The sequence below is a fragment of the Amblyomma mixtum genome, chromosome 3 (genome assembly GCF_055824585.1).
Source record: "Amblyomma mixtum isolate Tamu chromosome 3, ASM5582458v1, whole genome shotgun sequence".
Lineage (NCBI taxonomy): Eukaryota > Metazoa > Arthropoda > Arachnida > Ixodida > Ixodidae > Amblyomma > Amblyomma mixtum.
Genome location: NC_143014.1, coordinates 417,997,253 through 418,019,074, shown reverse-complemented (window position 1 = coordinate 418,019,074; position 21,822 = coordinate 417,997,253). Strand labels below are relative to the sequence as shown.

At 46.3% G+C, this 21,822-nt stretch overlaps 1 protein-coding gene across 7 annotated transcripts in view; it reads left to right on the top strand.

The window, feature by feature from the left end:
• The window catches only part of LOC149357809 (anaphase-promoting complex subunit 10-like), a 113,899-nt gene that overhangs the window by 31,956 nt on the left and 60,121 nt on the right, over positions 1 to 21,822 (top strand). For 3 of the 7 annotated variants that reach the window (XM_089584946.1, XM_089584945.1, XM_089584947.1), the window contains exons 3-4: positions 11,424 to 11,530; positions 11,604 to 11,766. The exons of 2 other annotated variants lie outside the window; for them this stretch is intronic. In XM_089584946.1, coding sequence (XP_089441072.1) covers positions 11,428 to 11,530; positions 11,604 to 11,766 — 266 coding nt within the window. In that variant the 5' untranslated portion in view covers positions 11,424 to 11,427. Of the gene's footprint in view, positions 1 to 11,423; positions 11,531 to 11,603; positions 11,767 to 21,822 lie in introns of those variants that run through there. 2 more of the 7 variants (XR_016291892.1, XR_016291891.1) reach the window with 2 other exon arrangements.

Here is a 21,822-nt window from a genome sequence, read left to right as displayed (position 1 = left end):
AGCCCACAATTTAAAAAAAGTGGCAAACAGGCATGGTGTTTCGGTGGTTTTTTCGGCCCCAAAAAAAGCTTGCTGGTTTATGCCCCAGGATCACCGAGGAACGAGCCCCACGAAGCGCATTTATGTAAATGAAACATGCTGAATGTATGTGAAATGTGATGTACCACGGGCGTGGTCTATCAAATCCAGCTCAAGTGTGGACGCGTGTGTGTCGGCAAAGCTGTATTTATTTATTTATTTAGCAAGGAACCCACAGCGCCGTGGCATTACAGTGTGTGTGTGGGGGGGGGGGGGGGGGCAATGTACAAAAAAGAAGCACACATGACACCTCCGCTCGCAGGCAGAGTTACAAGCATAAAGCGTTCGCCATGTACATCTCACTTCAAAAGAACACATCACAATCGCATCACATCATTAAAGAACGAAAAAACTCATCATTTGATGTCACACTCACAACATCGCTCGGTAGTCTGTTCCAGTCTCTAATGGTTTTCGGAAAAAAAAGACATTTTAAACAATTCAGTTTTTGCCGCGAATTCGCGGACTTTAAAAACATGGTTAATACGGTTGGATCTATAAAAAGGCTCCTGCACAAACCTTTCGCGTTCAACCCGAACAGTTGAATAATAAACAGCATGAAATAGCTTCAGACGCAACTTCTTTGGGCGCGTGTCAAGCAATTCCCAGTTGAGTGCATCCTTCCTACGCGATGCACTGTAACGAGCCCCGCGAGTGCCAGACACGAAACGAGAGGCAATGTTCTGCACCCTCTCCAACTTATCTTTATCTCTAGCAGTAGGCGGGTCCCAGACAGTGCACGTCCCAAACAGTGCGGGTCCCAGACAGTGCGGTTCCCAGACAATGCACAGTACCTGCGTCAATGAACGATCAGGGGAGCATGCTCTTCCTATACGAAAAAGAAAAGGGGCGAACTTGCCCGCCCATTGCATTTCATGCTCTGGTAGTGAGCCAATGTTCAAAGACATGAAGATTCTGGGCAAGAGTAAAAACAAAATAGCCTGCGAACTTTTAGAAGCACTCCACATCAAAGAAAAAGGCGACAATTGTGTTAGCGATACCTCTGTCACCTTATCTGAGGGGGAAAGAAATTTTTTTCGTTGCTTTTTCTGACCTATGCATGCTTGACACGTCCTCCCCTTCTTTTTTCTTTCTTCTTCCCTCACCCCCTGCTTTATTGCGCCTGTGAATACTGCATATATATGCTGTTGTGGAAGCAATAAATTCAGTTGATAGTTTGCGCTCTATCTGTCATCTTCTGCTCTTTCCGTGTACGTTTTTAGTGTGCGCAACGCCATCCCAATAAAAAGTTGGAGGCTTATCAATGTTAAACCCAGTGGATGCGAAGCAGCCTTCGTTTTGCATTCTTATTATTAACGTCCTTAGCGTTTGGAGGCATCTTGACCGCATACACGACCGGCGCAAAGACGCTGGCGCGGTTGCGGGCACTGAGACTGACGCGACAGCGGGCGCGCGCCGATTCATCGCTGGTGTGACGTCACATATCACGTGATGCAGCGATGGTGGCGCCGCCGCCGCGTCGCGCGCGACGGCGCGAACCGAAGCGTGGAGGCCTCCGCCGGGCGACGTCCGACGGCGCGATATGAGGCCCCATCTGCAGCCGGTGTGACGTCATCTCGTGACGTCACATCATGTGATCTCACTTCAAGGTCAATGGTGGCCACCGCCGGGCGTCCCGCGAAGGCCCGAAACCTACGTTAATATGCTTCGCATAAAAGACTGCTAGTCGACTGATAAGCATGGTAATGTATAGGGCATCTGTGCTCGGTGCACTGGGACAAAACCCACTCATGAGGCAGTGCATACTTTCAGCTTGCGAAACCGAGCGTGCTACTGCACACATTTATGTTGGTTCTTATTATGCCTGCAGTCCATTTCTGTGAGCATATAAGCTTCGCACTCACAAAGTCCGCGGAACAAATGTGGTGTTACGTGTGAGCGGTGCTGAACCAACGTGTACCAGTGCGCTGTTTCATCGCGCATGCGGCATCGGAAGGCAGCAACTGTGAAAAAACTCCGTGATTTGTGGGCGCGATTTACAGATTGATGCCGAAATAACAAAGTGAAACCGCAAAACAGATGAACAAAGAGGTACATTTTGTTGGCATTACAAGCCTGTCTCTTTCGACGCGATCAAGCATGCATCGTTCTCGACACATAAGCCGCATGGGGTCGAGCCCTCAACAACGTACACAGCAAGAACAGCGCATCACTTATTAAACCTCATTTTGAAGGAACCACGCAGCTCAAACGGGGAGGGTCGACGAAGGACGAAGATACAAGCGCTGTCCCCCGTCCACAGTACCACCTCGCGCTATGTTACCCTTTCAAAACGAACGCCGCTCCAGTAAACCAACTTGCCACCCGACTCATAAAACGCCTTGGCACTCGTTTACTGCAAAATGAGAGATAGCTGTAGTAGCGACAGCTTGGCTTGATATATATACATATAGCAACAACTTTATTTGTTAGCAAATAAAATGGCGGGTCTGCTGGGTCAATTCGGCCTCTCCAGCTGGCCGGCACTTGTAGTCTGTCGGCGACCTCTACACTGTCGTCGCCGCCCTGGACTGCACACTGGAGTCCGAACTGACGGGAACAGCTTCCCATTGTTCCCAGGAGATCTAACTAGATCTATAGCGGAGGCGGATCCTCCGAACAGTCCCAGATGATGTGGTCCCAGATTAAGTGGCAGGCTCGCCGCATAACTGACATAACGGGTTTACCAGATCGGGGAATATGTTGTAGTATGTCCACGGGTCCGGCTGCGACCGCGCCTCCAGCCATCGCCACGTGGTAGCCTGTTCTCTGCTGAGCGAATCGTGCGGAGGAGGCCAGCGCACTCATAGCTATCTGTAGCATTGCGTTATGGCCTGATACGAGCCCAGGGCCTCACTTCGGTGCGCTCCCGTGTCAGAAGCCTCCTCACCTACTCGGCTGACAAAACCTCGAGCGCAGCGGTGAGCGGCTTCTTTACCTGGATTGCCCTCATTGACCGGGGCCCAGACTAGGTCCTCTTCGCTCCTGTCTTTCGGTAACGTTTTTGAAGTTTTATTGGCTGTGGCACAGATGTGTCCCCTCGTAAAATGGCAAAGGGCCACCTTTGAATCGCTAAGAATTATTTCGATAAACCGTCGGTCATGGCGTCGAAGAATACTGGACTCGTCAACGCAGTGCCGTGCCGCGGCCGGCGCAACGAAGTCTGTGACCCACCCCGTATGCTGCGCCGAAGCGGTACTAACGGTTGTCGGTGCGCTCCAGGCTGCCCTAGCTGGCGTTCCTTATACTCGCTGTCTGTGAACCGCAGCAGGTGGACATCGGAGACCAGCGTGCACGGCCCTCGGTGGGTTGTTTGGCGGGAAGCCTATCTCTCCGCAGGCGCTCTTGGGCGACGGCTATCCGCGCCGCAACTCGCCCTGGAGCCCGCTTCCACTTTGCAAAGTCCAGGCCGTGCATCGTACGGTCCTGCAAGCTGCGAGCGCGTGAAACTAATAATAGCAGCTATTCTTCATCGTGGTAATAAACTATTCCCATCTGGACAGTTATAGCGACCATGAAACGATAGTTATTGAGGTAAGGAAAAGCGCGTTATGTCAGTTATGCGGCGAGCCTGCCACTTTGGACCACATAATCTGGGACTGTTCGGAGGATCCACCTCCGCTATAGATCTAGTTTGATCTCGTCAGAACAATGGGAAACTGTTCCCGTCAGTTCGGACTCCGGCGTGCAGTCCAGGGCGACGACGACAGTGTAGAGGTCGCCGACAGACTACAACTGCCGGCCAGCTGGAGAGGCCGAATTGACCCTGCAGACCCGCCATTTTAATTGCTAACAAACAAGGTCACTTATATATATATATATATATATATATATATATATATATATATATATATATATATTTGAGAGAAGCCAAGAGCTACAGAAACCGAGGGGACACAGGTGATTTTTCAAATTATTTATTTTATTTTGTGGTGTTGATCAATTACGAATTTTACTGAATATGTTATCGCTTAAAGCTAATTGATTAGAAAAGCAGAAGGAAAAACAACCACATGCCGCCGGTAGGAACCGAACCCACGACCTCACCCAACCCCGAAAGCAGAAGATTTGACGGTCGTTGCCGTAGCTCAGAGGTAGAGCACCGGACGCGTATTTCGGAGGTCGTGGGTTCGGTCCCCACCGGCGGCATGTGGTTGTTTTTTCTCCTGCTTTTTTATTCAATAAGCTTTAAGCGATAACATATTCAGTAATATTCTAAATTGAAGAACACCACAAAATAAAATAAATAATTAAAAAGATCCCCTGTGTCCCTTAGTTTCTGTGGCTGTTGGCTTCTCTCATATTTATAACGAGCCCCTCATTCCCCTCGCTTGTTTGCTTTATTTCTTAGCGAGGGCCTCGGTTCTGGCTGCCTTGACGTCATAAGAAGCTTAAGAGAGTTCTCAGACAGCTTCCACCCTCGCCGTGTGCTTGTGTTATTAACCCGGTACCCCATTCGTAAATGCGATGGCAGCTTGACCGCAATGTCGCCTGTCCGCCCGCGACGGAAGAGCAAGTTTTAGAAATTGAAATACAACCGCAGTTTGCGCGTTTTATGAACCGGCACCTTTCCACGTGGTTCGCGGTGGACAGCAACACGTGTATTAAGGCGTAAGCGTTTCTTGGCTCATGATTGACGTGGACGGAAGTTGCAGACAGGAGCCTGTGGACGGAAGTTTTCCGCCCGAACTGTCAATCGCAAGTTGTGTGATAAATCGATTGTGAAAGTTGAGTAAGCAGCAGTTGATAAGCAAGATATAAGTAATAAAATTGAAGACCCCCAAAATAAAAAAAATAAATATGAATAAATGGTGATAATAAACAAAAATGAAATATAAAAATAAAAATAACAAAAACTAGAAAGGAAAGTAAAGATATAAATAAAGAGAAAAATAAAGGGTGAAAGAGAGGAAAGGGAATGGCTTTCGCATTTCCGCTTTTAAGCAGACTTAAGTGCAATCCTGTAATTTTTTGCCGAGCGTCTAGCATGCGCGTTCAGAACGCTATCCTCCAGGTACTAATGGCCAGTGATGTTATTGTTTAGGACGCAGTGCAAGGAGGGAAAAGAAAAATTATGAGAACGGCTTTTGCGCGGTCTGGACCGATGTCCAGTCTGTAAAAACCACACCAGTGGTTTCTTACGGCACGGTGACAGGGCTTTTAACCGGTTTGCGGTATTTCTTGCTCAGATTCTGAGTGTCACCAGTCCGCAAACCCAACAGAAAGGTTTTTGAAATGTTTTGGACCAAAAACTTTCTACACAACAGCTTTGTGTAGTTACTGCAGAAAAGTTAACACAAAATACTACAAAACAACAGAAAAATTTGTCGTTACGAGAAAAGTGCAAAATATTTCGTATTTTTCCAACGATTCGGATGTTCATTTCCGACTGCGTCGTTTCATTGCCGTCAACGCCGCTTATAGTCGAAGCGTTGACACTAACACTGAATCATTCGCGGCTTAAGCTTTACATGCAAAAAACTGCCTGCTGACTCTAGTGTAGGAGCCAGAGCCTCGCTGAGTACAACTGTAACATATTATCAGCATGATGAAGTGCAATATTTTCAAGCAGTGCTGACTGCAGTCCGGCGAGAGGGAAACAGAGAGAATAGCTTCCAAACGAAACTTTTTGTTTGGGCTGACTTGCGCCTACAATGAACAGAATGACTTGGTGGTGGCGTGGAAAGAGAAATTTATTTTTTCTAATGTCAACAAAAAATACAAAAATACCAAGCAAAACTGCTGAACTCAAAGTTCTGATCTTTCAAGCACATGCGCAGTGCCGCTGCACTGCGCACGTCAGTAAGGCAGTAAGAAAGCCGACACTCGACCACCGCGCAGGACGATGAAGTATGTCGACCATTTGCGCAAATCTCAGCCTCGCTCATTGACAGAGCGTCCACGCATGCTTGTTCAAAGAGGCGCGTGCGGAGGCGCTGCAACATTGGAAACATTGTTCTTTGGGGACGCCCATTTAAGGAAGCCAGTCCACGCTGCCGCCACAAAACGAACATGCGCCGCCGCGGTGGCTCAGTGGTTATGGTGCTCGGCTGCTGACCCAAAAGACGCGGGTTCGATCCCGGCCGCGGCGGCTAGAATTTCTTTGGAGGAAAAATTCTAGAGGCCCGTGTACTGTGCGATGTCCGTGCACGTTAAAGAACCCCAGGTGGTCTAAATTTCCGGAGCCCTTCACTACGGCGTCTCTAATAGCCTCAGTCGCTTTGGGACGTTAAACCCCATAAAACAAACGAAACAAAACGAACATGCCGACACACAAGAGCATATTTTTAAACACTTCGGGTGAACTAGTGCGCGCTTCCAGGCGGATGAAAAACATGCGTGACACTAATATCCAAAAGGTGCGCGCAGCTACACACTCAAACATTGCGTGCTGCGAAGTTTCAAGGACACCGCACTGCGGGCATCGGCCGGAGGCCGCCACGCCCCACGCCGCAAGGCGGCCTCTTGTGGGCAGGACCCGCCAGCCTAGCAGCCAGCCAAAGTCCCTGACATCTGCAGGAAGCGCAGCTGAGGTCAGTTGGCGCCAGCGTGCCCGTCTCGTTTTCTGGAGTTGTTCGCGGGTCAGCTCAGCGACCGTTAGTGCTTCACACATCCTGGAGGGCGGGGTTTCATCAACATCCAGATCGGGCACGCTGGCAGTCAACGACGGCAGTGTGCGACGCACGTTAACGAAAAATTCCGGCGGCTGCTCGGCTGCAGGCCCAACCATGTGTTGTGTAAAAAACACGTTACGCGCTGTACCCAGAAAGTATGCGAGGAGTGTTCTCCCTGGATAGTCAGGATTGCGTACAAGATCTCGTACTCCTCGCAAGGCGAGCACATTACACATGGTGCGGATGCAAGGTATACTGAACCCACCCATGTAGGATGGAAGGCGCATAAAGAACCGTGACTTAAGTTCGGTTTTCCCCGCCCAAACGAAAGAGCCACAGCCTGCGAGCAAACGTACGCGGCGGATTTGCGACGCGGGCGACAAAAAAACATGCGGCTAGGACTGTGGACTTCTCTATATAGCTGCGCTCTGCTATTGAAAGCCGGAAAGTTGACGCCACCGAGAGGCGTTTCTCAGCATTCGTGCGGAGGTTAGTCCATGTTTCGCGGGCTACTTCTCCGCTGGCGAGGAATACTACTCCCAGGACTTTCACTCCCGGCACCCTGCGTAGCAACTGGCGTGTTCGGTGGTCGTCGAGCAGAATGTCCGTCGCTCTCGGCCGCGCTCTCTTTAAAGGGATACTGAAGCAAAATCTTAAAATTGAACAAAAACACTGAAAATAGATTCTCAGAATGCGATTACACCTAAATCTAGTCGTCACTGGCCGGCGTGACTGGCGCCCGGCTAGTCACGCGGGCCGCAAGTTGAGTCATGACAGCACTGACATCGCACAGTACACGGGCGTGTTTGTATTTTGCGTCCATCAAAATACAATCGGCGCGGCACGGATAGAGCCCGTGACCTTGGGATCAACAGCCGAACGACAAAGCCACTGAGCCACCGTGGGAAGTGCTGTTCAGTTGTGTTGACATGTGGGGTTGAAAGAGTCAACGTTAAGGAAGTAGGTAATTTCCTTTCATTGCTAAAAGTTAACGAGCTTACATCTTTTGTCAACATCGCAGAACTTAGCAAATACTGACAGTGGCAAACAGACAATTTTCCCGTCGCTAGTGCACCAGTAACAAAAAAACAAAAAAAGGAAAGGGAAACGCGGAATGAGATCTCTGTTTCGAAAAGGTCGCAATGTGCAGCAGCGAGTTACTGCAAATAAGATCAACTTATGCGCAAAAAAAAACGAAAAAGAATCATCTATTCGTGGTTGCGAAGTGGTTTATTTAAAAATAAAGTCCGGCTAGTTGATGCTTTTGATTCACAGACTGCGACATATTACTAGTGCTAAAACACACACAAAGACAGCGAGCAGAAAGAGCGTCGCGCGTCTGTCCTGTGTTTTTCTGCTCGATGTTCTTTGCGTGTATTTTAAAGCTTGTATTATGTCGCGGTCTGTGAGTGCTTAATTTGTGGCAAAGAACGCCATTTGAGCCGTTGCACTTCTGCTTCGAAGCTTACATCAGCCCATCGGAAAAGGAGATGACAGCAAAATTACCATGTTATGATCTACACAGCAAAGATTATCATCAAAATTCGAGCGGACTGTACCCAAACAACATACCGGCTTCGTATCCTATAGGATTTTCTTTTCTACACCGAATTGTACGCAGCGGTCAACCAGTGAGATGGGCGCTCAGTTCCCATTCCAGAGATCATGAGTACGATTACTGCTATATTCAGGCCTGGCAGTTCCTGTTTCGTTTACGGGCAGAGTCATGCACGGAGCCACCCAGGCAAATCAAATTTCACGACAGGAGTGGCAGTCAGTTCTGGACGTCTGTTTGAAGAGCGCCCATATTTGAATATTCCGCTTCATCAGTGATTACGTTTCCACGACGGCCGTAGTTGCCCTTGCGAACAAAGTGACATGCATAGAGAGCCTTACACATCGCTCTTTCTTTGTTAGCGTTACACGCAGCGACCGAAGGCGTATCGGTTGTGGAACGGATGACTCTCGCTTCGCCAAGCGCCGCTATGTTTCCACGCCTTGAGAGGGGCAGACTGGGGACCGCTAAAGAGCTAGGTGGAAGCCCCACTAGACTAGCGAAAATTCTCCCGCTTTTTAGTTATTTCCCTGCAAAAGTAAATTAACCCACGCTTTGTGCAACCAGCAGAAAGGTTTCTCGGCCCCATCGACAGCGCAAGGGTCCTTGTGCACTCGAAAACGCGTCGTGCGCGGAACCGACGAACTAGTTAAGACGGCGACGAGCGGCTCGCAGCCGACGCGCTAATACAGCGGGCGACAACGAGGCTATGCTCGGAGGCTGGATGGCGAAAACTCGTGCCGAAAGCTACGCGCTGCGACGTTCGCCTTTCATTCCGGCTCGGCGGTGCACTACGCTTTGCAGCTGAGTGGAGAGGCGAGCAGAACTTTTTGCATGTATGCGTGGAGTTTAGACGAGCCCATGGAAACTTCATAGTTCATTCGGAGTCTCCACGTTGAAAAGGGTAGAATCCTGTATCACTATCACCATCCTATTTTTTACACTTGCATACAGTAAAGTTTTGTATAACAAAGTACGCAGCAGTTATACCTGTTCTCACAACTTGGAAGCTAATGGAAAGACCAAATTGAGTTGAGGAGAGCTGTCGCGATGGCTCAGTGGTTATTGCGCTCGTCTGCTAACCCGAACGACGGGCGTTCGATCCCGGCTTTGGCGGTCGAATTTCGATGAAGGCGAAACTCTAGAGGCCCATTTACTGTGCGATGGCAGCGAACGTTAGATCCCCAGTTGGTCGAAAGTTCCGGAAACCTTCACTACGGCGTCCCTCGTAGACTGAGCCGCTTTGGGACGTTAAACCCCATATAAACCAAACCAATGAGTTGACGCTCCAAGGTTCGCGGGAAGCGCTGCCGGCCCAGACGAACTGGAAGGCGCGCACCGCAACATCCGCTCTCGAGTAAACCCGAGTCGCAGCGACGTTCGCCGGAATGTGCGGCTGGCCCAGTTGCTTGCGTCTACCCTTGACCGCCGCCGGCGCATTCGAAGGGGAACTCGTGCAGGTTCCACTCACGCACGTCGCGTTGAGGAGCGCAACAATAGTTGTAAGGTTAAAAAGGAAAAGTACAAACTGGGTTAGGGAACTAACGCTAGTTAGTGATATCCTAGTCGATATCGAAAAAAGAAGAAATGGGCAAGTCAGGCCATGCGTTGCGAAGGCAAGGTAACCGATGGTCCTTCAATGACGGAATGGAATCCAAGAGAGGGCAGGCGTGGCGAGGGGCTGTGGAGTGCGAGGTTGGGTGTTGAGATTAGGAAGTCCGCGCGGTAAGATGGCCGTAGTTGGCCTACCAGGTGGTTAATGGAAGGCTATGGGAGAGTCCCTTCAGCGCACGTAGTTAAGCTGATGATGGTGGTAGTGAAATGAATCTACGGAGTTGTAACTTTTTTAAAACGCATAATGTTTGCGCCACCACGTTTATACCGAATGACAGCTTAATTCATTTGAGAACAGTCTGAACCCTAGCAGTGCAAACTTATTGAATTAGCGCTCTGGCCAAATTACTTCGCGCTTGAAACAGGAATATTTAAAGAGTCCTTTCTAGAAACATTATTACTCTAGCTCTCAGACTATTGTTAACACCCGAACAAAATTTTTTGACGGCTTGATGTTCAACAAGTATGACAATTTCACCAAAATGTGCTTTCCGAAGTTCGCTGCGGTGTCAGGCTGAAAGGCTAGCTAGCGGCAAAAAAAAACGTTTTGTGGGTGTGGCACGATGGTGGTCATTTGCACACGCGCACTCTGAACTTCTGCATGAACTTCTGACGCATAGGCAGTTAGTGCTGCATTTTCATTACCACGCAATTATGAGTCATCACCCCTCAGAGCGTGAAGGTGTATTCATGCTTTCTGTTGTGCTTTGAGTCTCTTTGGCGAAATATCAGGATAAAGCACTCCGACGTGAATAGCGGTTCTCACGATGTGGCCGCATTTGGATACAAATTAAGATCTCTACTGACCGCCACACGGAAATTCGTCATGAGTAAAGGTAGTGGACTGTTGAAGGTTCTTTAAAGCTGAACAAAAGGCGCACCACCAGATGAAATTATCAGCTCTAGAATATTGATGCCTCTTGTTTGTTTGATATAGGCAAACATAAAAAGAACTGTTTTCGTTTACTATTGTGATTGGCCACCAGAGTAATGCACGACTCTATCGACCATGGCCCATTGTTACCAACTACTGTTTCCTGTAAAATTGGGATTTATTCGCTGAATTTGCGGCGTTTTTATGTTCTAAATAAATTGTGCGTTCAGTGGTGTTTGTGGTAACGGTTGAAAAAAATGCTAGCGTTGAAGGGCATGTGTTGCGCAAGGATTAAGAAGTACCGTTCCAAAATAAAGTGTCCTGTGCCGGGAACAGCCGCAGGAGCGAACACTATTCATCCACACTCATCATCTTCTTGTCCCATCGCTTACCAGGCTGAATATTGTGTGGCCGTGAATAGGCCGCGTTGCCCTTTTTGCGCGCTATCGTTGTGGCCTGGTTTGAGTTGTGTGTCATGTATTTTCGCACTGTGGGCGAGCGCAACCCGTTTGCTTCTGTTCACTGTAACGGTAGCCGCCCTGAAAGCAAGGGCTTACGAACCGTAAGTAAAGTAAATCTACTCATACGTGTGATCCTGACTATAGTGCCGGCGTTTAAGGAGGGCGCTGGGGATAGTAGGAACTTCCTCCTGGTTAATCATTTCCTTCCTCCACTCTCGTCTTATTAGTACCATGAACGCTTCCTCTGCTCTAGACCTCTCGAGTTTGGAGATGCCGGCCAATGTCCGCGAAGTGGGAGCCGTGGCTGTGTGGTCGCTGTCGTCCTGCAAGCCTGGTGAGCTATGAGGCGCCTCCCGACCGTCACGAAAGGGGATTCTGATGTGTTTTGTCAACGCACTTTTTCGCAGGATTCGGCGTCGATCAGCTGCGCGACAACAGCCGTGATACATACTGGCAATCAGACGGGGTCCTACCACACGAAGTCAATATTCAGTTTGAACGCAAAACGGCAATACAGGCGATCTATATCTACGTCGACTACTATCGCGACGAGAGCTACACACCCAAAAGGTACTTGGCTATTGTCACTCTCATTGACATAACTAGTTCGCGCTGTTGCAGAGAACGCAGAAAATGTTTCGTAGGGTACGTGGGTTTCCGGCTTTTTGATGTCAAGAACAAGTTGGCAGACGTCTATTTGGTGCCCAAACGGTTCTCGTCCGGGTGTGCTCGTGCGGCTATCTTTCTCGTCGACTTCGAGTCCAAACGCGATGCTGCTTTGACTCATTATCACGATGCGCGGCTTCACTTACAATGGTTTAGTGCATTAAATGGACTCGTCGAAATGGCGTTTTCTTCTCGTATTACTTCGCTTCTGCGTTGCATGTCATATCGATGCATCTGGAACCATATCCAGGGTGCACGCGGTCACACGTTCCAAGTTCCTGTTATTTTAATGCTGCCACATCATTCAATTTCTTCCGGCATAGATTTTACCAGGAGACTGCTGAGGGTATTGCACCCGCATTCACCGCGCGTGAAGATGCGCGGCCGCTACGTGCAGGAACAGAGCTGCGTCAACGTGCTCCCATGGTTCTCCACTAGCGTGAAAATGAGTTTTTTACCGTGATGTTTAGATAGGCGAACCTGCATGCCTACCACTGTACAAGAGAGGATGAATGTTACTGTGTGTGGGAAACAAAAAAAATGTTTAGCGCTGAAGGTGGTGTAAGATTTAAACATGAACCGTGCCCTAATCACTGCTGCCCCTCTTTTTTTTGCCCGCCGCAGCGGCTCACACACTTTGACATTCGGTAGCGTATATCAAGATCGCGCTATGGAATCCCGCGGCCGCATTTCGCTCGAGTCGGAGTGGAAATGCAGAGTGGCCGTGTGCTATTCATGTGAGTCCATGTTGAAGAAGCCAGGCTGTAGAAATTACGCGCGCGCATTACTCTGGAGCCCTCCTCTAGAAGCTATATACTAGAGACCCCGCCTTCTAAAGAACGGTTTCGCAAGCCTTGGTCTCGCCCGACTGGGGACAAATCCAGTCTTCTAAAAACACGGTTTTATTCTGGATAGAGGAAAGCACCTTGCAAGGACACAACATTGGACAGCATTACAATTTAAATATAAACATATTTTAAACTTTTCGTGTCTAAGAAACAATCGACCATACAAATATTCTCAAAACAAGCTAAAAATTTACAGTTTAAAGAAGGAATATGAACTGTTCATGCATCTTTCAACATATAAACGAAGACCCAAACAGGAATCAAAGAGCAGAAGTTGTAATGGCAAAGCAGCAACACAGGGAATTGAGGGACGATTTTATGGGAGGGACAATTTGAGCTCATTCGCAGTGGCAGCTTGAAGAAAGCTGGTGTATTTTACTAAGATGATTTTCACTGTTCTTCACATTATACATAGGCTACCGCACAATCCAGAATGTGTTTCTTCGCACAGTAGACCTCTCAATAAGGTCGTATGTGGTGTCACTGGAATTTGTTTTGTGGGCAAGCTCTTTCTGTCTATGGAGAAGTGCTATGTGATTTAATCGAGACTGTCCGATTATTCACCTGAGATATGTTGTGACGCGACAGAGGCATGGAAACGATCTCAGATGTGCATGACGTGATAGTCAAAGCAATTTTGACAAGCTTAGCCACCTCGGTCAAAAGATCTCGCAGCCACTCACAGTTATCGCCAGAAAGCATCTCAACAACGTCCTGAAATGTCTTCAAGGGTGCATTGCGCTGACAAGCATTATCTGTGAGCATACTACGGTGAAGGTTGAGCCATTCAGGCTCAGGATCTTGCCCGTAGTATTTCAACACGTGCGTGCTTTCACCATTTCCTGCGAAAACTGCTGAATCTCTGCCATGTGCTGCCACATATCTTATGGATACCTGTCATTTGGCGGGGAATGTACCTTGTCCACCACCTCGTAGAGCCGCTAAAGGTACATGTCCCCAAACCAAGGAAATACGTGAGGTAGAGATCCCTCGTCATATTGTCTTGGAGTCTCTCCTTTGCTGTTGTTGTTGTCCTCAAGAAGACAATGGGGCGTACTTATGGCGGGGGATTGGCCACGACACAGGCGGCAACTGACAGGTGCTGGAAATGTAAAAAAATGAAATAAAATTAAATAAGAATTACATAGGCAATAATAAAAAAAGAATAGTAATAATAATAATAATAACAATCAGTAAATAACTAAAAACGAATTCAGATTTTGTGATTTAGAAAAACAAATCAAATATTATGAGATAAGTGACTGAAAGAGGGAACGGAGCTAAGCGTGCCGTGTTTAGAAAGCTTTGGTTACAGAAAATTTTTAACGTGAGAAACAGTATAGGATGGCAGCCGATTTATGTCTGTCAGAATAACTTCACTGGCGGAGAGCCCATTCCAGTTACTGTGCCAAGAAAAGGAAGCACGAAGACAGAACAACCCTGGCAGACAGACTTAGACCGAGCTGTCGTAACGGGTGCTCTAGCAGGCGCCTCGGTAAAGAGGAGAAGCGGCGGAAGGTCAACAAGAAGTGATCTATCATTTCGGGTTCAGCGCATAGCGGACACAACGGGGAGACCGCAGACCAGATATATGAAGGTAGAAGTTTAATTGAGGCACGAGGAGTCAACGTAGACGCGACCTCAAGGTTGCGCGATCGTCATCTTTTACAGCGCCACGGGTAGAGAAGATGTTGAAAGTTGGGAGAGGAGGTCACTGCTGATGCTGCAAATTTTTTCAAGAGAAGGTACCTGTGAATCGTGGCCGCACTAATATTTGCGCAGGGTGGAAGGAGATATTCGACTGGGCCTTGAAGAGATGCCTGCGAAAGGACATCAGCAACCTCATTTAAATAAATTCTTCTGTGTCCAGGCTCCCAAACTAACCGTGATGAACACACGTGGGGTGTTACCAAGCGTTTTGAGTAAGCGGAGTGCCTGAGATTCTGTAGACGCGGTGATAGATGAACACAGGGATAATGAATGCGTCGTAATTATGAAAGAAGACTGAGAGCTGTTTAATTTGCGCAAGGCCAAAAGTACTGCTAAAAATTCGGCCAAATAAATGCGCATGTAATCAAGAAGGTGGACTGAGGACGATCGGTCAAGGAAGAGAGAAAAAATGCCAACAACCCGCCTTTTGTTCCTACTGTGAGGCGTCTGCCACAATGAGTACATGAGAGTTAAAGCGCATCAAGTAATCCTGTCATAAACCACTGAGCAAATGGAAAGGAATCAATTTTGCATGTTTTGGAAACATATCATCAAAGACAATCTGAATAGACGTAGAATTGGAAGTATGTCCGAAGTATGTCCGAAGTGCATACATTTAAGTCCTTAAGGAGAGATTGCACAAAACCGTGGAGTATCGAAACGAGACCAACTGTCGTTGAAAAATGGCCTAGGCTTACGAAGGAATATCAAATTTGGGGCATGAAGCGACAAATCGCACATTTTTACAAAGGTTTGGACTGTTCAGACCCAAAATCTTGAATGCAAGGATGGAATATACGTGCTTCCAGGTACAAAACGGAATTAGCGACAAATTTTGGAAGACCTGGACAGAGGCGCAACCACTCCCGCTCCAAGATGAGAAGGCGGCGAAGTTTATACGCAGGCGGCACAGAGAATAAGACACAGCCGAACTCCAGTACTGGGCGGAAATACATTCTATAACCCACCAGAAGCGAGTGCCTTCTCATGCCGGAACGAACGTTGCTCAGCCTGAGCAGCATACCGACTGCTCGGACTCCTTTCGCAATGTGATCTATATGCGCCCACTAGGAAAGTGAACGATGATAAATTACTCCGATGTGTTTTATACTTTGCACTTGACGAATTACATGGCGCCGCTAAACAAAGGAGATATTAACTAGATAAGGGAGCGGAATAACCAATAAAGCACATTTAGTGACATTAAGGGACAGGTTAATGTTCCCTAAACATTGGTCTAGGACATTGAGGTAAGACTGTAAAGACTAGTACAGAGAGTATATGTCACGCTCGGAGGCAAAAAACGTGATGTAGATGCATATACATAGGTTGAAACCTTATAACTGCAGGGAATACTCCTTAGTAAGATGTTTAAAAGTAGAGGGGACAGGACCACACCTTGGGGCACACCTCTCGCTTGTCGAAATCTGCTTGAGGAAACATTTCAGTTCAGTTCAATTCAGTTCAGTTCAGTGTATTTATTTCAGTCATGTACAATGGCTGAGGAGAAAGGAAAAAAAGCCGCGCACGCGGCTTGACAAAGCTCCCATCTCCCGTAGCGGCTTGGCACAGCGATGACAGACAGTAGTAAAACAATAACAAGAGAATGCATGAAATAACACATATGTACAATATCTTCATAACAGATCACCATAATAGTCTCTGTACTGTTACATCCACGCAAATGATAGTTTAATGACAGCACATGGATACTTTGTTTATTATAGAGTTGGATATCATTCGATCTTTTGTAAGAACATATTTCTGACAGCGTTATATGAAACGGAAAGAATGGATAGATTAGTGAAAGTGTTTCTATTGAAGAAAGACGGTAACACATACCTGAGAGTTTGAAAACCGTAATTTGTGCGTGGACAAGGTACATACCAATATTCGTAGTGTCGTGTGCTGTGAACTGCGGTATTTTCCCGTAGATTCGCAAGGTGAGCAAAAAATGTGGCGTCACTATGTACCTGAGATTTGTACTGCTGAATTACTCGGTACTGATGAATAACCCTTGCATCCATAATGCGGTATTTTGCAAATAGAGCACTCGTATGTGCTAAGTATGTAGCACCCGCAATAACTCTGACTGCATTTTTTTGTAATGTTAAAACCTTCTGAATATTAGTTTGCGTCGTTGTACCCCAAACCAAATGACAATATTTAACATGAGAGTCAAAGCGGGCATGATAAATAACAAGTTTTGTCCTAGTAGGTATCATGCACTTTAACCTTCTGAGTATGCCGACAACGCGAGCTAGCTTACTCTCCATTTGCTCGATGTGGTAGTCCTATAACATAAATTCATTGAAGCGAACGCCAATTGTTTTTACAACATTAGTTATTTCTATCGTATTACCACCCAATACTAAATCTGTATGTACAGCCCATTTGACATTTTTAGCTCTAAAAAATATCGCCTTTGTTTTACGTGTGTTTATTAGTAGGGAATTTTTTTCAGACCATGAGTTAAGTTTACTCAACACGCAGTTAGCCTTTTCTACTATATCATTCGCGCTGGTGCCGGACAGAAATAAATTAGTGTCGTCAGCGTAAATTACGTATTCTGTTTCGGAGTCAATCTGTACTAAATCATTAATATATACATTAAATAATAAGGGACCAAGGATACTTCCTTGAGGTACCCCATGCTTCATTTTATTATAAGTAGAGCGATGATTATCTATAGAAACGTACTGATATCGGTCAGTTAAATAGCTGGTGATAAGAGATAGTGCCTTGTTCCTGACACCGTATGCAGAAAGTTTCAGAAGAGTTTCGTGACGAATCCTATCGAAGGCTTTGGAGAAGTCTATGTATATTCCAAGGGTTATTTGTTTGCATTCAATGTTATTTAGGATTATTTCTTTGTGCTTCAGGAGAGCCATTTCAGTAGAGGACTTAGGTCTAAATCCAAACTGTCTTGGAGTTATCACGTTGTATTTTTCAAGAAAATCGGGAAGTCGTAAATGTATTGCTTTTTCCAAGCCCTTAGAAAAAAATAGGCAATATTGACACTGGTCTATAATTACCAAGATCGTTTTTCGAACCACCTTTATAAAGAATAACTACTTTTGCTATTTTCATGTCCGAAGGGAAAATGCCGGTAGTCAAAGACAAGTTATAAATATAAGTTAAAATTGGGCAGATAATGTCCAAGACGTACATAACAGGTTTCATTTTCAGTCCAAAAGCATCTTCACTGTTTGTATTGTTCATGCCTTTATATATATAAAGCACCTCATTTTCGTCACAACATGTTATAAAACCACGAGCTGATGGGTGAGTTGGTTATTCATTGTTTGATTGAAGCAGCGCAAGGCCGAAAGCCAAAGAAGAGAGCAGAGAAGGATCAGCGCTGTGTTGTCCGTGTCTTTCTCTGCTCTCTTTGACTTTTGGCCTTGCGCTGCTTCAAACAATGTTATAAAAATACTGTTACTTGTATAATTAGTAATGTAATCCAATGCCATATTGTTGTGTTCACTATCAACAAGTCCACTGAAATAGCTATTAAAATTATTTGCGAGTGCGAGTCCGCTATAACTAATGCCTTCCATTGTAATACGGTCAATTGCATTTGTAGAGTTAGGGTTCAAGACTCGATTCAACCTATTCCAAACTTTTTTTTGATCTGTCAAACCAGCGAACATGTTAAGGTGATAAGCATTCCTCGCTTTTCTTAAAGTTAAGTTCAGGTTGTCTCGGTACCTCTTGAACGTCGCCCACGATTCTGGACTGCGACTTTGTAAGAATTTCTGATAGAGGGAATTTTTCCTGGCAATCATTCGAAGAATATTCGAGGTAATTCAGGCTTTACGAGCTCGTTTTGGTTTCTTTACATCTTTTTACGGAAAACTGTTACGATATATACAAGCGAATATCTTCAGAAAACAACTAAACGCTATGTCAGCAGTCAATGCAGCAAAAACTGGTTCCCAGTTGACGTTCATTATTTTGCGTCGAAATGTTTCTAACGTCGTTGAGGTGAACTGTTGCATTTTTACATTTGTTTGTTTACAGTTTGATTTTAATACAGGCACACTATTACATACGATGTAAACAGGCAGGTGGTCACTAATAGCATAATTAATAACCCCGGTTGAGAGCCCATAAGTTGCGTTATTTGTAATCAGCAAATCAAGAAGTGTTGCCGTAGTGGGTGTTATGCGTGTAGGTAATGCCACAACGTTTACAAGACAATATGATTCCATTAGTAATAATAGTCGTGACTTTCTGGGTGTATTTTCATGCATATCGACATTGAAATCACCACCTATATATGCAGTGTAATTATATTCAGTGGAAAATTGAAAAACATGCTCCATATATTGAAAAAAGTTCTCAACACAACCATTTGGGGGGCGATACACAACAGTGAAGAGGGACTTATTGCTACAAACTCAGAGCACCTCATAATCAGGTGCAACCGAAGTAATCTCATGAACCCTTTCACACTGAACACTATCAAGCACAAACGAAGAAACGCCTCCACCTCTTCTGCTTGTTCTGTTTAGGAAGTAAGACTGGTAGTTGAGCAGCTCAGGACAATCAACTTTGTCTTTGACCCATGTCTCAGTAAGCATTACCACAGAGAACATGAATTTAAACTGTTCAAGGAATGCACGTAACATGTCATGTTTATCGCGAACAGACTGAATATTCAAACATAGCACTGAAAAATGGTTAGACTGACCCTGAACCTCATTATTAATATCATTCGGAGAGAGGTAAGTATCCGTCATATAGAAGGAACTGATTACAATCAAGAGCAGTGACTCACTCCAACAGCTTCCTCAAATCGTCATCGCATCGAATCACGTGTGCCAGTTCCCCGTTCGCCTTTCGTACAAGCACTTTGTTCTTCCGGTGCCAGGTATACTTGTAGGCATTCGCATCAGCCCATTTCTTCGCAGAATCGAGAAGCGTTCTGTTCAACCGAGTCAGGTTTTCTATGATAGAGACCTCAGAGTCAGACGTTCTGTGTAATTTGCCTTTCAAAAACCATTGATCTCTGAGCTTCTGGGAAGTGAAACGAACTAGCACACCTGGAACTTTGCCTTGTTTCGCGGGAAGCCTGTGTGCAGCATCCACATCGCCCTCACACAGCTCAGGAAGCTCAATTGAGTGGGCCACATCATTTACTTTTTCAAGCAAATTCTCACCATCTTACTCCGAAATGCCATGGAATACCAAATTTTGTCGTCTACTCCTCCGCTCCAAATCGTTCACAGTGACCTTCAGATGATTCACTTCCTCAATGTTGCTACAACTTTCAAGGACAACAACTCGCTTTTGAAGTTCCTTAATCTCTGCCTCTTGTCTGGCCTTTGTTTTTAACACTTCATCATATTTCTCAGACATTATATTGATCGACTTGTCAATACTGTCAACTTTTTCTGGAAGATGTTCAAGTTTCTCAAGTCTCGCAAGGATAGCACTGAGAATGACAGGCATATTGACTTCGTCTCGCTCCTTGCCGCCTCCCGCCCCTCTCAGGCGTGACGAATAGCATGTGCCACATTTCCAGACCTCGAAAAAGCCTCAACCTTTCCCTTCGCAGCAGCTTCTGACACCCCAGAGCATTGCGGTTCTGGAATATCATTGGCGTGAAGTTCTAGAGGCTCTCTTAGATTACTTTCTGCACCAGCTTAACCATGCACTGCCAGTCCATGGCACGCAAAGTACTGCAATCAAGATGATGTCGCTATCAGTGCTTTCCTTGCGTGTTTCATTTCCTTTTGCTTCCCAATTACACAAGCAGATGCTACGTTCACCCTCGCTTTGATAGCTGCGGGTCCGCTCATGGCTGCATTATGCAGATTCGAGCCCTCATGGCTCTTAAATCTTTTAAGAGTTTTCTTGCAGCTGCGAAAACTAATCGTCAGAAACATCAATTGAGAGTCCTTATCCTTGGAAGTATTTAGCCGAAATATGCTCACAGCAAAAGCAGCGCGACAGGTCCCACAGAATACCTTCTCCACTGACGCGTCATAAACAGCCATTCGCACGCCTTTTTCCAGGTTGGTTGTTAACGTCGCCCTGTTGTGCTTTACCAATAAGCGGCTGCATCCTCACGAGCAGTTTGCATGCGTGTGTTAGCAGTGGTTACAGTGGCAGATGTCGAGCCTGGGCAGCTAAGGCAAACCTCGGTATGTTGAGACGAGCTCGTTGAAGGTCCCGCGCAGGGTGAACTGGGTGTCCTTTCGTCGCTCTCTTCGGGAGGTTTGTCCTTCCTGGCGAGATATCTGTCCATTGTTCACTGTTTTTCACGAATTCCTGAATATGCAATACCCAGAAGGAAATGAGCGCCGAAAGCGACACAAGAAAAAAGAAACACCGATCGCTTATTTCTGCTAAGTACCGCTGTCTGTACGGACATTGAACAAAGAGTTCACTCCCAGTGGTAGCGTTGGCATAGCTTTCAGTCAGCAAAGCAGAAGCGACGTCATTCATCCACGGAATAAGCAGCAGTCGCTTGTCGGTTCTCAGCTATTCCGACAGGCTCAGCTTTACAGAACATGTGCTACTTGAGCCACCTACCGGCTAGTGGTAACGAGAGGGCCCCAGCCCCCCCCCCCCCCCCCCTTCGGAGTCGGAGTCGGATGGCCACCATCATCCGCCAGCTGCGAACGAAACTGGTCACGTTTCGTGAACTTGCCTACAAGGCTTCGCTACAGGCTTTCAGGAGAATTTGCTCGAAAGCTTGTGCTTGTACAGTCGAACGTACCTGTGGACATAACTTCAGCCCATGCTGCTGCGTGTAGTGCTGCATCCAGCGACAGTGACGCCGAGTCCGAAAGCAACTGGCTTATAGGTCAGCTTTCATGTTCTGTTTCTCGGTGGAAAAAACAAAGTTCGTTTCACAAACATGACATTTATATGTGCATACTAGCCTGAACTTCGGAGCATTATTACTCTATGTTTTTGCCGTGTTTAGCAAAATTTCCAATTTTTCATGAAAGAAAGCTGAAAAAAGTTTTTTTTTCAAGCCACTCAAAATTTCCTGAAATTCCAGGCAGAACGTCCGAAATGCTTTGGCATCAGCTACTGCGCCGTGCATTTGCGATTTAAGTTCACTTTTCGCTTTTTAAAACAATCATAGCTTCAGGATGCTACGGACGGAGAAAAAGTTTAATCTAGTTGTCGTAACGCTGACAGCTTATCCTGGCGAAAGTAAAGCTACGACTTGAAACCTATTGCTACCTGGCCGATTCAAAAAATGCCTTCTCGGTAAGATTTACCATGCCTTCTGTATTTCATTCTCCCATTTTACTGAACATGACTGAACCGCAAACCAACATAGCATAACTTCTTACTAACTACATATACCATCTGATTTCATATTTCCCCAAAGCAGTTTCAGTGCCTCTTTCGGTATGTTACAGCGTTGTCGTTAAAA